This window comes from Canis lupus, chromosome 10 (genome assembly GCF_003254725.2).
Source record: "Canis lupus dingo isolate Sandy chromosome 10, ASM325472v2, whole genome shotgun sequence".
NCBI lineage: Eukaryota > Metazoa > Chordata > Mammalia > Carnivora > Canidae > Canis > Canis lupus.
The window spans coordinates 34,825,063-34,837,780 of NC_064252.1; the positions used below are offsets into that span (position 1 = coordinate 34,825,063).

Below are 12,718 nucleotides of genomic sequence, written 5' to 3' on the forward strand. Positions count from 1 at the left end.
GAAAAAGTTTAACAAGACTGCAATGATTCAATTTCTATGAAATGTCTAGAATAGGCAAATCTATAGAGATAGGTAGATTGGTGGCTGACAGGGCTGGCAGGGGTGGGGGTGGGTGGGTGGAGGCTAGTATTTATGGATACAATGTTTCTTTTAGGGGTAGTGAAAATTACATGGTTGTACCTGAACTATGCATTTTATTTTATTTATTTATTTTTTAAATTTATTCATGAGAGACAGAGAGAGGCAGAGACACAGGCAGAGGGAGAAGCAGGCTCCATGCAGGGAGCCCACGGGACTTGAGCCTGGGGTCTCCAGGATCACACCCTGGGCCGAAGGCAGCGCTAAACCACTGAGCCACCAGGGCTGCCCAACTATGCATTTTTAAATGGTGATTTTTTTTTTTAATGGTACGTTAGTTATGTCTCAACTTTTAAAAACCCTTATGTAAATATTTATAGCAGCTCTACTTATAATCCAAAAAAGTGGAAATAATCCAAATATTCTTTTTTTTTAATTTTTATTTATTTATGATAGTCACACAGAGAGAGAGAGAGAGAGAGAGAGGCAGAGACATAGGCAGAGGGAGAAGCAGGCTCCATGCACCGGGAGCTCGACGTGGGATTCGATCCCGGGTCTCCAGGATCGCGCCCTGGGCCAAAGGCAGGCGCTAAACTGCTGCGCCACCCAGGGATCCCTCCAAATATTCTTCAATGAATGAAAGGTAAATAAATTATGGCATATTCATGCAATGTAATAAATGCAATGAAATGGAATAAACTATAGTTACACACAACAAATTGGATAAATTTCTAAGGCATTTTACTGTGCGGAAAAAAAAATCTCAAAAAGTTATATATTGTGTAATTCTATTTATATGACATTCCTGAAAATGCAAAACTATACGGAGAACAGATAGTGGTTCCCAGAAGTTAGAAGTGGGGGTTGGTTGTGTCCAGAAAAGGACAGCATAAGAGAGTTTTTTCAGGATTATGGAACTGTTAATATATGCTGATTATGTACACATGTGTTAAAACTATCAATTTTACTTGTATCATAAAAATTAAAAAAATAAAATTTAACAAGGTATCTCAAAAGATACACTCATTTCCTATGCAGTTGTTATAAAATGAAAAAACAAGACTGCAATAGAGATCTTATATGAACAAGAGGGACATGAATTTAAGGATCAGCCTTCTCAGAGAATGGGTTCTTTTTTTTTTTGTAATAATAAATTTATTTTTTATTGGTGTTCAATTTGCCAACATACAGAATAACACCCAGTGCTCATCCCGTCAAGTGCCTCCCTCAGTGCCCATCACCCATTCACCCCCACCCCCCGCCCTCCTCCCCTTCCACGCCCCCCAGTTCGTTTCCCAGAGTTAGGAGTCTTCTATGTTCTGTCTCCCTTTCTGATATTTCCTACCCATTTCTTCTCCCTTCCCCTCTATTCCCTTTCACTATTATTTATATTCCCCAAATGAATGAGACCATATATTGTTTGTCCTTCTCCAATTGACTTATTTCACTCAGCATAATACCTTCCAGTTCCATCCACGTCGAAGCAAGTGGTGGGTATGTGTCATTTCTAATGGCTGAGTAATATTCCATTGTATACATAAACCACATCTTCTTTATCCTCAGAGAATGGGTTCTAAAAATATACTTGAATTTATGCATATTCCTCTACTGAAATCTTAAAAAATGCAATTAAGATATTATTTGGATCTTAGCATATTTATTACTTTAAAGCAAGCTCCTTCCTGCTATGTCAGAAGTTACTGACATACCCACATAAAATGAAGCAAATGAGTTAAAATCCTAGTTGTTCAGGCATGCGTTCCAGCAGCCAAGATGAGAAAAAGGATATGTCTTAGATAATACATGCAAAATTCCTTTGTATATTGTGGGATCCTATAAAATGCTAGTTATTTTTATTTGGAATTAATACATTTCCTATGCATCTGGTGATTTGATTAACTTTTCTGGGAGACAGATCTACAGAATATTAGAGCTGGAAAGGTCTTTTTGTCTTAAGATTTTATTTATTAGTGAGAGACACAGAGAGAGAGAGAGGCAGAGACATAGGCAGAGGGAGAAGCAGGCTCCCTGCAGGGACCCCAAAGTGGGACTCCATCTGGGGACTCCAGGATCATGCCTTGGGCCAAAGGCAGGCGCTTAACCGCTGAGCCACCCTGGCGTCCCAAGAGCTGGAAAGGACTTAACATTTATCCATTCACCTTATTTTGCAAGGAAACCAAGGCGCAAAAGTGCTATGGAAATTGTCTAAGATCATATAGCTAGTTGTTGGTACAACAAGAATTAGAGGTTTGTTTTCCATTGTCTCTCAAGTGACTTGTGGAGCATAATCTAAATGAGCAGCTAGCTACATCATCACTGTCATGACAGTGACTATATCAGGGACCTAACTTGGAAGCTAAGTTTGTTTTTTTTTTTTTTTTTTTTAAGATTTTATTTATTTATTCATGAGAGACACACAGAGAGAGGCAGAGACGCAGGCAGAGGGAGAAGCAGGCTCCATGCAGGAAGCCCGATGTGGGATTCGATGCCAGGATCCCAGGATCACACCCTGAGCCGAAGGTAGACACTCAACCACTGAGCCACTCAGGTACTCTGCTAAGTTGTTTTATATCAAGTTCTTCCTATTGGTTCAAGGTTATATTCCAGGGACACAATTGGTCTTGTGGACATGAAGTGATAAAGGGATCTACTCTGCTTTGTAGGCAGATCAGTGAGCCCATTGCATTCAGCATTCACCACCTAAACTGGGTATTGAGGGCTATTCAGGATTTCTATGACTGATTTTTATTCTACTTGTCCCTAAATATAAGGTTAAACTACATAAACATGCTCCTTTCCCCATTATTTCCAGGTACTGGCAATCCTCCAAAAAGTTTTATTTTAATTCTAGGGCTGGTTCTCATAATAACACAACGCTTTACTTTCAAGGGGGGATCCATATTGCCATTAGATTAGAAATGGCTAATCAGTCTATTATGGGAAGGAGTATGGCACAGTACTTAAGAGCATTAGTTCCTAGGTGAGAATCCTGGCTCCAGTAAGGACTGGAGCCTTACCAGTTACATGCCCTTTCCTCTTCTGCGCCTCATTTGCCTACAATGCCTAACGTCTATAAGATGGTTAGCTTAAGTGTTGAATGAGGAAATGTAGCCTAATTTACAAGAATTATCTTCCCTTTCAAAAAAAATTATTACTGGAAACTACAACATTCCATATGGTATATTGGAAAATTGACGAAGACAATTTTACCTGCCTGAGATGTCCCATTTGTAGGATTCCAAAGAGGTGGGGAAAGAGAAGTAGATAAGAGGTTTCCAAAAGGAAAGAAAGATGGTCCTCCATTGACTTTCACCAGGATAGAAAAATCAGACAGGAGGGGTGCCTGGGTGGCTCAGTTGGTTAAGCGTCCCACTCTTGTTTTTGGTTCAGGTTATGATTTCAGGGTCGTGAGACATGCCCTGTCTCAGGCTCCATGCTCAGCCTGGATCCTGCTTAAGATTCTCTCTGTCTCCCTCTCCCTTTGCCCGTCTTATGCTTGTGTGGGTGCATGGATTCTCTCTCTCTCTCTCTCTCAAAAAACAATAAAGTAAAAGAAAAATCAGAGAGATGGAAAAAACTTGACTCACTTGATACAATTATTTTTGAGCATCTACTATGTGTCATGATACATCATCCCAAAAAGGAAATTCAACTCTGAGCAAGACATCCTTACCCTGGGAAGTCAGCCTAGTAGAGCGCACTACACAATGCACTATATGTCCTGTAACAGAAAATGGAAAAGGCCATAGTTTTCCACAAGGCACAACACTAACTCTACTTGGGGAATCTCAACACTGTCACTTGGAATGGGTCTTTATGGGTAAGGAGAGCTTGCTCAGCAAAGAGAAGAAGGAGAATATTCTAGGCAGACAACCAAATGTTCAAGAACAGATGAATGAAGGAGCTTGGCAAGATCAGCGAACAGGAAGAAAAAATGTGTCAAATGCAAGAGAAGGGCTTAGAAAGAGACCTAACCCTGTCAAAAGGTCCTTTGTTCTTAAAACAAACTTCACTAGGAGCTCCAGGATTGGTCCAATGTAGTGAGAATGATTACTAATCAGTACCTATGCAAAAAGAAAAGATCCAACACACAATTCTCTTTAAAATCTACCTCCTCCTGGGGTGCCTGGGTGGCCCAGTTAGTTAAGTGTTGGACTCTTGCTTTTGGCTCAGGTCATGATCTCATAGGTTATGGGATCAAGCCCTGCATCAGACTTGATGCTTAAGATTCTCTCTCCCTCCTTTCTTTCCCTTCCCACTGCTCATGCACTTTCTCTAAAAAAATTAAGTAAAATAAATAAATCTTAAAAAAAAAAATCTACCCCTCCCCTTCTCACACTACTCTGCCCACACCCAGAGCTAAAGACATTGACTTGGCTTTTTGTTGGGTTGTTTTAATAAATACAATTAACATGCTTTAGCAAGTCATTCCTGCTGTTGTGCTCCCAAACCAGTTGCCAAACACACACTGGCCCATGCTTTTTCCTCCCTCCTTGCCAATCTCTACCCGCAGCTGCCTCTTTGTAATACCAACGAGCTGTTACTGCTATTCCCTGCACTTGACTGAGGACCCAATCCCAGTTTAACTTCCTTTTCATTTCACTTTGGTTTGGACACCCGCTCTTGCCCAGCCAGATCAGCCCCACCAAATCCTGAGGATCATATTACCAGTCTAGCAAATCAAATCACATCCAGAAAGATACCATGGAATCCTACTGCAAATAGGTACAAGGAAACCTTGCCTCCTGGCTCTCCCAGCATAAAGACTGTTTAGCCCAGTATTAACATTTCTGACAAAACCTGATGGGGGTGGAAAGCAGCTTACCAAGCAACCCCCCTCACTTCTTTGACCTCACTGCCTACATAAAAGAAAAAAAAAAAAAAACCAAAGAACTAGCCGTTGCTCAAATATGTACAATTACTTCCATGAACCTAAAACAGTACAGTACATGACTGTACTGTATCCACTTCCAATTAAATCTTTGTTATAAAGTATTCAACGAAACAATCATTAACTGGATATAGAGGGGCGCAAGTCTTTAATATGGTCACAGAGGTTTAAACCTTATGTAGGCTGTGGCACATACCTGAAAAAGTAGTTGAATTTGGGCAGCACATTGGGGATGGAGGAATAACCAGCTTCAAATGCCACTAAGTAAGTGAGCAATTACTCCATGGTAACCATAACTCTGGTATAATATCCATGATCTTAAAAAAAAGCATCCAAAACTTGAAAATAAAGGAAGAGGATGACGATGCCATTTCAATGTCATACTGGGGCATTGTTTGTTTAACAAGCCCAATAAAGGATCATTCAATCCTTGAAGAGAATGTGCTTGTTCTTGACTTTGTTATTTACTAGTTCATTAGTGTCCAGACACTGAAGTTTTGTCATTGTTTTAAGATGTTGCTGTTAAATAATCTCTACACCCAATGTGGGCCTGAACTCATGACCCCAAGATCAAGAGTCTCACACTCTACCTACTGAGCCAGCCAGGCACCCCTGGGACTCTGAAGTTTTATTTTAACTTATACACGTCTATCCAGTAATACCAAAGGTTACAGTTTTATTGCCCTGTAGGACATTAACCAGTTCTGTAACTACTAGCAAAATTCAATTCAGTAATACTTTGACTGATTCTCTATTCCTTGGATTCTCCCTCAAAACAGCAGCTTTACCACCTACTGATTACTTCATACATTCAGTTTAATAAACTTTTATACATGTTCATCTTATTTTTACAAGAATCATGTTTTTAACTTTTTGAAAATCATACTTTAGTCACTACATCGTTCATTCAGTTGTTCCTCTGTGTTGCGTTGCTATCTATGAAAACAATGTAGATTTTCTGCCTTGTCTACTTTTCCTACACCTTCAAAAGGCACCATCTTTTTTTCCTTTTTTTTTTTTTTTTAAAGATTTTATTTATTTATTCATGATAGTCACAGAGAGAGAGAGAGAGAGGCAGAGACACAGGCAGAGGGAGAAGCAGGCTCCATGCAGAGAGCCCGACGTGGGATTCGATCCCGAGTCTCCAGGATCGCGCCCTGGGCCAAAGGCAGGCGCCAAACCACTGCGCCACCCAGGGATCCCCCATCTTTTTTTCCTTAATGTGTGCCAGCTTGACACGACATATTCACAGGCCATAATTACCTGCAATTGTATCTTGTTTGGCCCTCAGTGTTTTGTTTTATTTAACTGAATTATCACTGACATTTACAAACTGGAAGAAGTCACAAGCCAATATATGTGGATTTCTAGTTTCTCTTGAAGAAAATCAGAAGTATCTAGCAACACTAGAGTCATCTTCCCACCCAACAAAGAAGAGCCGAGCCCCTTTTAGCGCATGTTGTCCCTTGTTCATCCCAGTCTCCACTGTTGTCTATTGTTACCTGCCTGTCTTCGCAGTTAATTCAAATTTTCAATCCCTCAACTGTGTCCATTCTTCCCATAACAAGCTGATTCTCAGTCTGTCCCACCTCCCACTACCTGCTTAGCTCAATTCTTCATTCAATAGACACTGACATCTGAAGAGTGTCTGTGTGTGTATACATATCCTATACACACATACATTCAATTATGGCAAAAAAATAACTAAAATATTGATCGAAAGTTGGTAGCACATTTTTAAGGCATTCTTGACACCCCTAATGGTTGAAAGCTGAAAACCTTTGCACTCTCATTTAAACCAACAATAAATTGTTTTACAACACCAAATAGGGATTCATAATAGTGATTTACAGCTGTACACATGTAAGACTAGCAAAGCTCTGAGCTAAAGAACAGGATATAAGGAACATTCATGAAATGCTCAATGATGTTGTATGAAGGTTAAAAAAGAACCAACGTGGGATCCCTGGGTGGCGCAGCGGTTTGGCGCCTGCCTTTGGCCCAGGGCGCGATCCTGGAGACCCGGGATCGAATCCCACGTTGGGCTCCCGGTGCATGGAGCCTGCTTCTCCCTCTGCCTGTGTCTCTGCCTCTCTCTCTCTCTCTCTCTCTCTCTCTGTGACTATCATGGATAGATAAATAAAATTTAAAAAAAAAAAAAAAAAAAAAGAACCAACGTTACACATTAATCCCTCCTTTCAAGGGCTTAATCCAATTGTAAATCCAAAATATACTTTTAAAAAGGACACATTTAAAAGCTTTAAATACTCGGAAAACATTAATACAAAGAGGTGAACATTCAAGTGTAAAGATTCAAACAATGGCTAAAGACTTTTATTTAAATTATCTGGCTATTGTGGGCTAAGAGCAAGTTTTCCCTTGAATTATCCAGCAAATTATGCAATATTCACTTTTGACTGCAGATTCCTAGCACGTCACTCAGGATGATCTTAGTTTCTACACCACAGCTTTCAATTTCTTATTACATCCTCCACCCAAGCCTCAACCCCACTGCTAAGGACAGGAGCCTCTCCCCAGTAAAAGGTGGGTTCACTCTGGCTCAAACACCTCCCTCCTGTGTTCTCAGACCTTGGTTCAAACAGAATCACCTGAAGCACCAAACATGGCAATTCCTGGCCCAATACCATGAGGCTTGATTTAGTAGGATGAAGCCAGGAAAACAAACTTTTAACTTACATATAACCCACCCTCTGTGTAATTAATTCTCTTGCAGGTGGTCTTAGAAGAGGAGACACACTGGCAAACACTGTGTCCTTGCCTCACTGGAGAAGCTGGTTGTAGAAACCAAAATGGAGTCACTCATGTAAAACAGGGGCCTGTGTCAGGTGATGACGCAAGTACTTGAGATACTGCAGCTACAAGATATCGCTGAGACCAGCAGCAGCTGACACCCAGAACTGATAATAAGCCGAAGTGGAGGAGGTCTGCAAGGGCCCAAGACTAATTAAATCTCTCTGAAAAGGGAGGATTTTTGCTGCAAACTATCCTCAGACATGACCCCTTTATGTCTGGCCTCTTTAAAAAGGCAGCTGCCACCAAAGGCTCTTCCTGATTGATCTCTGAACAGAGGTGAGATCCTTCATTGCTCGAACATCATAAGCAGTAAGTGCTGAGAGCTGACCCGGACCAGACTCTACCGTGGGCTCACAGGCTGAATTCACGTTTAGTTTGTTAACTTCTACCCACTGTTATCTTGTTTACCGTGTGACTTACGTTCTGCTTTGTGTGCCATGTAAGAAGCCAAGTTAATGATATCGGGACATGTCTTTGAATTTGGAATCCTGAACCTGCTTCATAATTACATTAATCCTGCTTTATGACCGAACAAAGCTGACATTATGGAAAGATACAACTCACGTGTGCGCCTTGAGAGCATGCTCGTGACGCAGGTCAACGTTAGTAACATCGGCTTTCGGAAAGTTTCTCACAAAAAGTTGTCCTTTGCCGTATGGAGCATATGGACACATTTACTGAGTCCTAACCATGTGTAAGGCAGCGTGTCAAGGACTGTGGCCGACAAAATAATGAACAAAACACATTCCTAACCCTCACAAATCCAGCGGGGAAAAATAAGCATTTACCAGTTAATTAAAATAGAATGGAATATGTGTCATGGCAGGAGTCCAAATTAAACTCTAAGCACTCAGAAGTTAACTCCCTCTACCATTCTTCCCCAGCATCTCAACGATCTATCTTTATGATTACACATGATGATACAGCATTTTCCAAACCCTTGCTCTCCACTGGACTGCAAGTTCCAGGGCTGAGGTCATGCCTTGTTCATTCCTGAGTTGTTAGTGCCTGGTACATAATAAATGCTAAGTAGAAGAGTCATTTAATCAACACACGCTTCATCATTACAACTTGCCCCAGATTGTGAGAAACTTCACATTAATTTCTGGCTGCTCATTTAGGAAAGTCAGTTCCTTGAAACCTAGCCATGTAATTTCACATTTGGGGGTAACATGTGGTCTGGCATGTCACAAATTTGGTGTGCAGATTATTAGTGGCACTCAAGGAAGATAGCTTCTAGAATGTTTATAGGTGACATATGAAAAACATTTTAAATTTCAATAGGACGCATATGTAGGCGTGTATAGAAAATATCTAAAACAAAGCAGTGCTTTCACAGATTAGTGCTTAAAACAATTTATTTCAAAAAGTAAATGTAGAACGGGTGAAACTACTATGCTATTAGGAATCATAGTGGTTGCCCTTGGTATGAGAGTAAGAGGCACAAGGTGGGTTTCTGGGGGGCAGGAAATGTTTCTTTAGCTGGGTTCTAGCTGCTCTTTTCTGTAATGTACAGTATATTTCGATCCAAAAGTATTTTTTTAAGGGGATGTAGTTAAATAATAAATGATAGCACATGGACACTGGAAAAATCCTGAAACTGGGAAAGGAAAGGTTAATTTGGGACACAGCTACTCAAATTCCATTGTGAAGAAACTCAAGTGATTACCACACATCAGCTGCTTGATCTTGAGTAGGAGCTGCCTCTCTCCCATTCTCCCTTTTCCCACCTCAAGTCCTAAATTCCAGCAGGATAAGCACCTTCAGTGTCTCCACAATGGTTTTTATCAGCCGCTTCCCACTCAGACACCGGAGCCAAATCCTAATTCTTCCAAGAGATTCGCCTTCCCCACTTGGCTGTTTTTTTACCATTCCTCTAAGCCCTTCGCCATATGCTGCCTTGTCACTAAATTATAAGCCACAGGAAGACAGGTGCTGCGGTATTTAACAATTCCATCTTTTGGGCAAGTGACTCTTTTATGTCTCGCTTTTAACACCTGTAAATCTGGGAGTTGCCGAGGTCAGCACGAAGATTTTGATGGAGTCTGGAGTCAAACGTTGCACCTATCCCAGCGCTCCCGCTTACTACTGGGGAACTTTGGGCACGTTTCATCATCCTTTTGTGCTGTCTTTTAGTGCTGCTGGTAAAGTGACACAAGATCATCCACGTGGGGGGCTTGAAACCGTGCTTAGTACCTGTTAGGCACCGTCACCGTCATCTACAAAGTGGAGGGAATCCCAGCGCCTTTCCCCTGCCGGAGTCCTGGAGAGAGTGGGCCATCGCGGTCAGAAACATGCCTAAGACTCAAGAGGTGGAGAAGGCCGGGGAGGGCAGGAGAAGGGCACCCGGGTGGCTCAGCTGTTGAGCGTCTGCCTTTGGCTCAGGTCAGGGTCCCGGATCGGCATCGAGCCCCGCCTCGGGCTCCCCGCAGGGCGCCTGCTGCTCCTGCTGCTCCCTCTGCCCGGGTCCCTGCCTCTGTGTCCCTCGTGACTATATACATCTTTAAACAACAAAGAACAAAAGATTCTCCAAGGCGGAGGGTGTGCGTGGGCAAAGGGGTGCACGAGCCCCCCCCCCCCCCCCACGAGCCACCAATTCAGGATCTCCGGTTAAAACGGCCCTTAAGTTCCTTGGATTTTGGTTCTGTACCCCCGCCCGCCACTCCTTGAGAGGTGAGGGGGAATTCCCCTTCGAAACACGGTGCTTGGAACAAGGGAGCAGCCCAGGGCACCCCGACACCGCCCCGGCCTCGCTCGCGGGAAGCCGTCTCGGGGCAGGTCCTGGGGCGCCCACCTGGGGAGGCCGCTCGGAGGGCGCCCCCCGGCCCCGCACGCCCCGCGCCCTGAGGCCGCACCTCCGCCCACGCTCGTACCTGACGATTGGCTGCCCGGGCCCCGGCGGCCGTTGGCTTCCGGCTGGGGCGGGGCGCCCGCCCTCACCTTGCTCTTCCCGCAGCCCATAGCCCGCGGAGGCCTCTGGGAACTCGCGGCGGACGGCCCCTGAGCGGAGGCCGCGCGCCCCCTGCCGGCGGGGGGCGGGCGGGCGGGGGGGGCGGTCACACCCTGACGTCCCGCCTCCTCTCTTTCAAGCAGGTGAATTTTTTTCATATTAAAATATTCTCACCAGGGGCCCCTGGGTGGCTCAGTTGATGAAGCGTCTGCCTTCGGCTCAGGTCCTGATCTTGGGGTCCTGGGATCGAGCCCCGCATTGGGCTCCCTGCTCAGTGGGGAGCCTGCCTCTCCCTACCCCTTTGTCCCTCCCACCCCGGCTCCTGTTTGCTTGCGCGCGCTCTCTCTCTCTCTCTCTACAAACAAACAAACAAACAAACTTTTTTTAAAAAACGTCCTCTCGGGGGATCCCTGGGTGGCGCAGCGGTTTAGCGCCTGCCTTTGGCCCAGGGCGTGATCCTGGAGTCCCGGGATCGAGTCCCACGTCGGGCTCCCTGCATGGAGCCTGCTTCTCCCTCTGCCTGTCTCTGCCTCTCTCTCTCTCTCTCTCAATGTGTGTGTGACTATCATAAATAAATAAAAATTAAAAAAAAAGTCCTCTCAATAAATAAATAAACTTTTTTTAAAAAACGTCCTCTCAATAAATAAATAAATAGACTTTTTTTTTAAAAACGTCCTCTCGGGCAGCCCGGGTGGCGCAGTGGTTTAGCGCCGCCTTCAGCCCAGGGCGTGATCCTGGAGACCCGGGATCGAGTCCCACGTCGGGCTCCCTGCATGGAGCCTGCTTCTCTCTCTGCCTGCGTCTCTGCCTCTCTCTCTCTGTGTCTCTTATGAATAAATAAATAAAATCTAAAAAAAAAAAAAAAGTCCTCTCAATAGAGCTACTGTACTAGGCTTACCTAGTCCTCTACTGATGGACATTTAATTCATTTCTTATTTTAAAATATAATGAATAAGATGACAGTGAGTATCTTTGTTTTTAGAGCTTTAAGGCTCTCTCTTGCTTTCCAGAATGGTGGTGCCCATTTGTACTCCCAGTGGTAAGGAATGAGAGTTCCATACTACCCAAGACTGATTTTTAACACCAAAACCACATTGTGCCACATCAGGTGGGGTCATTGTTCTCAGGGCAGTGCTTAGTTTTCCCTTCTTTCAATGAATTACCATATGTGAAGCATCCAGCCCATATCTGGCTTCGTTCTAGGGCTACAGGGTGTCTGAAACATGTTTCCTGTTCTTGAGGAACTTCCATCCCAGCTGAGATTTAGTGAACACATTTGGTCATTAGATGTGTGGTAGTGGTGCAGGCTCTTTGTTTGCATCTGGATTTGTGTGCAAGCTTATTTCCTGCTTTTCTTGGGTGCAATCCAGAGTCAAAATGCTCTTGGAAAATGTTGGGTGTTTATTTGCTTAAATACAGAAAGCAAAGGCTGAACCAAAACCTTTTAAAAACACACTACACAAAGCCAAAGTGGAGCTGGAAAACCTCATCCAGTTGTTTGCAATCTGTCATGATGGTCAGTAATATAATCAAGCTGGGAACTTTCAAAGGCAAAGAAAAGTTCGCTCCCTTGGTGAGCCAGCTCACAGTTCCTTTCTGCAGTTGGGCTGATTATTTCAGAGATTTAAAAAAAAAAAAAAAACATGCTATTCAACTTATGCTAAAATTACTACATATTTTGTCAACAAAATTCTAATTGTGGTTGTCTTTTCTTTTTCCCTATTTAAAGCACACATTAAACTAAAATGATGGCTTTTCCAAAAATTTTTAAAAAATATCTATGCAACAGAAGCTGACAGTCACATGCTTGCCTGAGTCATCTTACCACATGTCAACAATTTGTTGGATGCTAAGATGAGCCTGGCACCTTCACCTTATGTTACCTATACAAGAGCCCTGTGTGGTAGGGACAACCATTATTCCTATTTTATTTTATTTTTTCTTTTTTTAAAAACACATCTTAGGCACACTGTCACCTGCCTAGC

The 12,718-nt window shown here is 43.2% G+C and overlaps 1 protein-coding gene across 1 annotated transcript in view; it reads right to left on the minus strand.

The window, feature by feature from the left end:
* The window catches only part of TXNRD1 (thioredoxin reductase 1), a 138,819-nt gene extending 128,049 nt beyond the window's left edge, over positions 1 to 10,770 (minus strand). The window contains exon 1 of the mRNA XM_025462356.3: positions 10,657 to 10,770. Within this exon, the coding sequence (XP_025318141.3) occupies positions 10,657 to 10,744 (88 nt within the window). The 5' untranslated portion in view covers positions 10,745 to 10,770. The remainder of the gene's footprint in view (positions 1 to 10,656) is intronic.
* Positions 10,771 to 12,718: the final 1,948 nt, after the last annotated feature.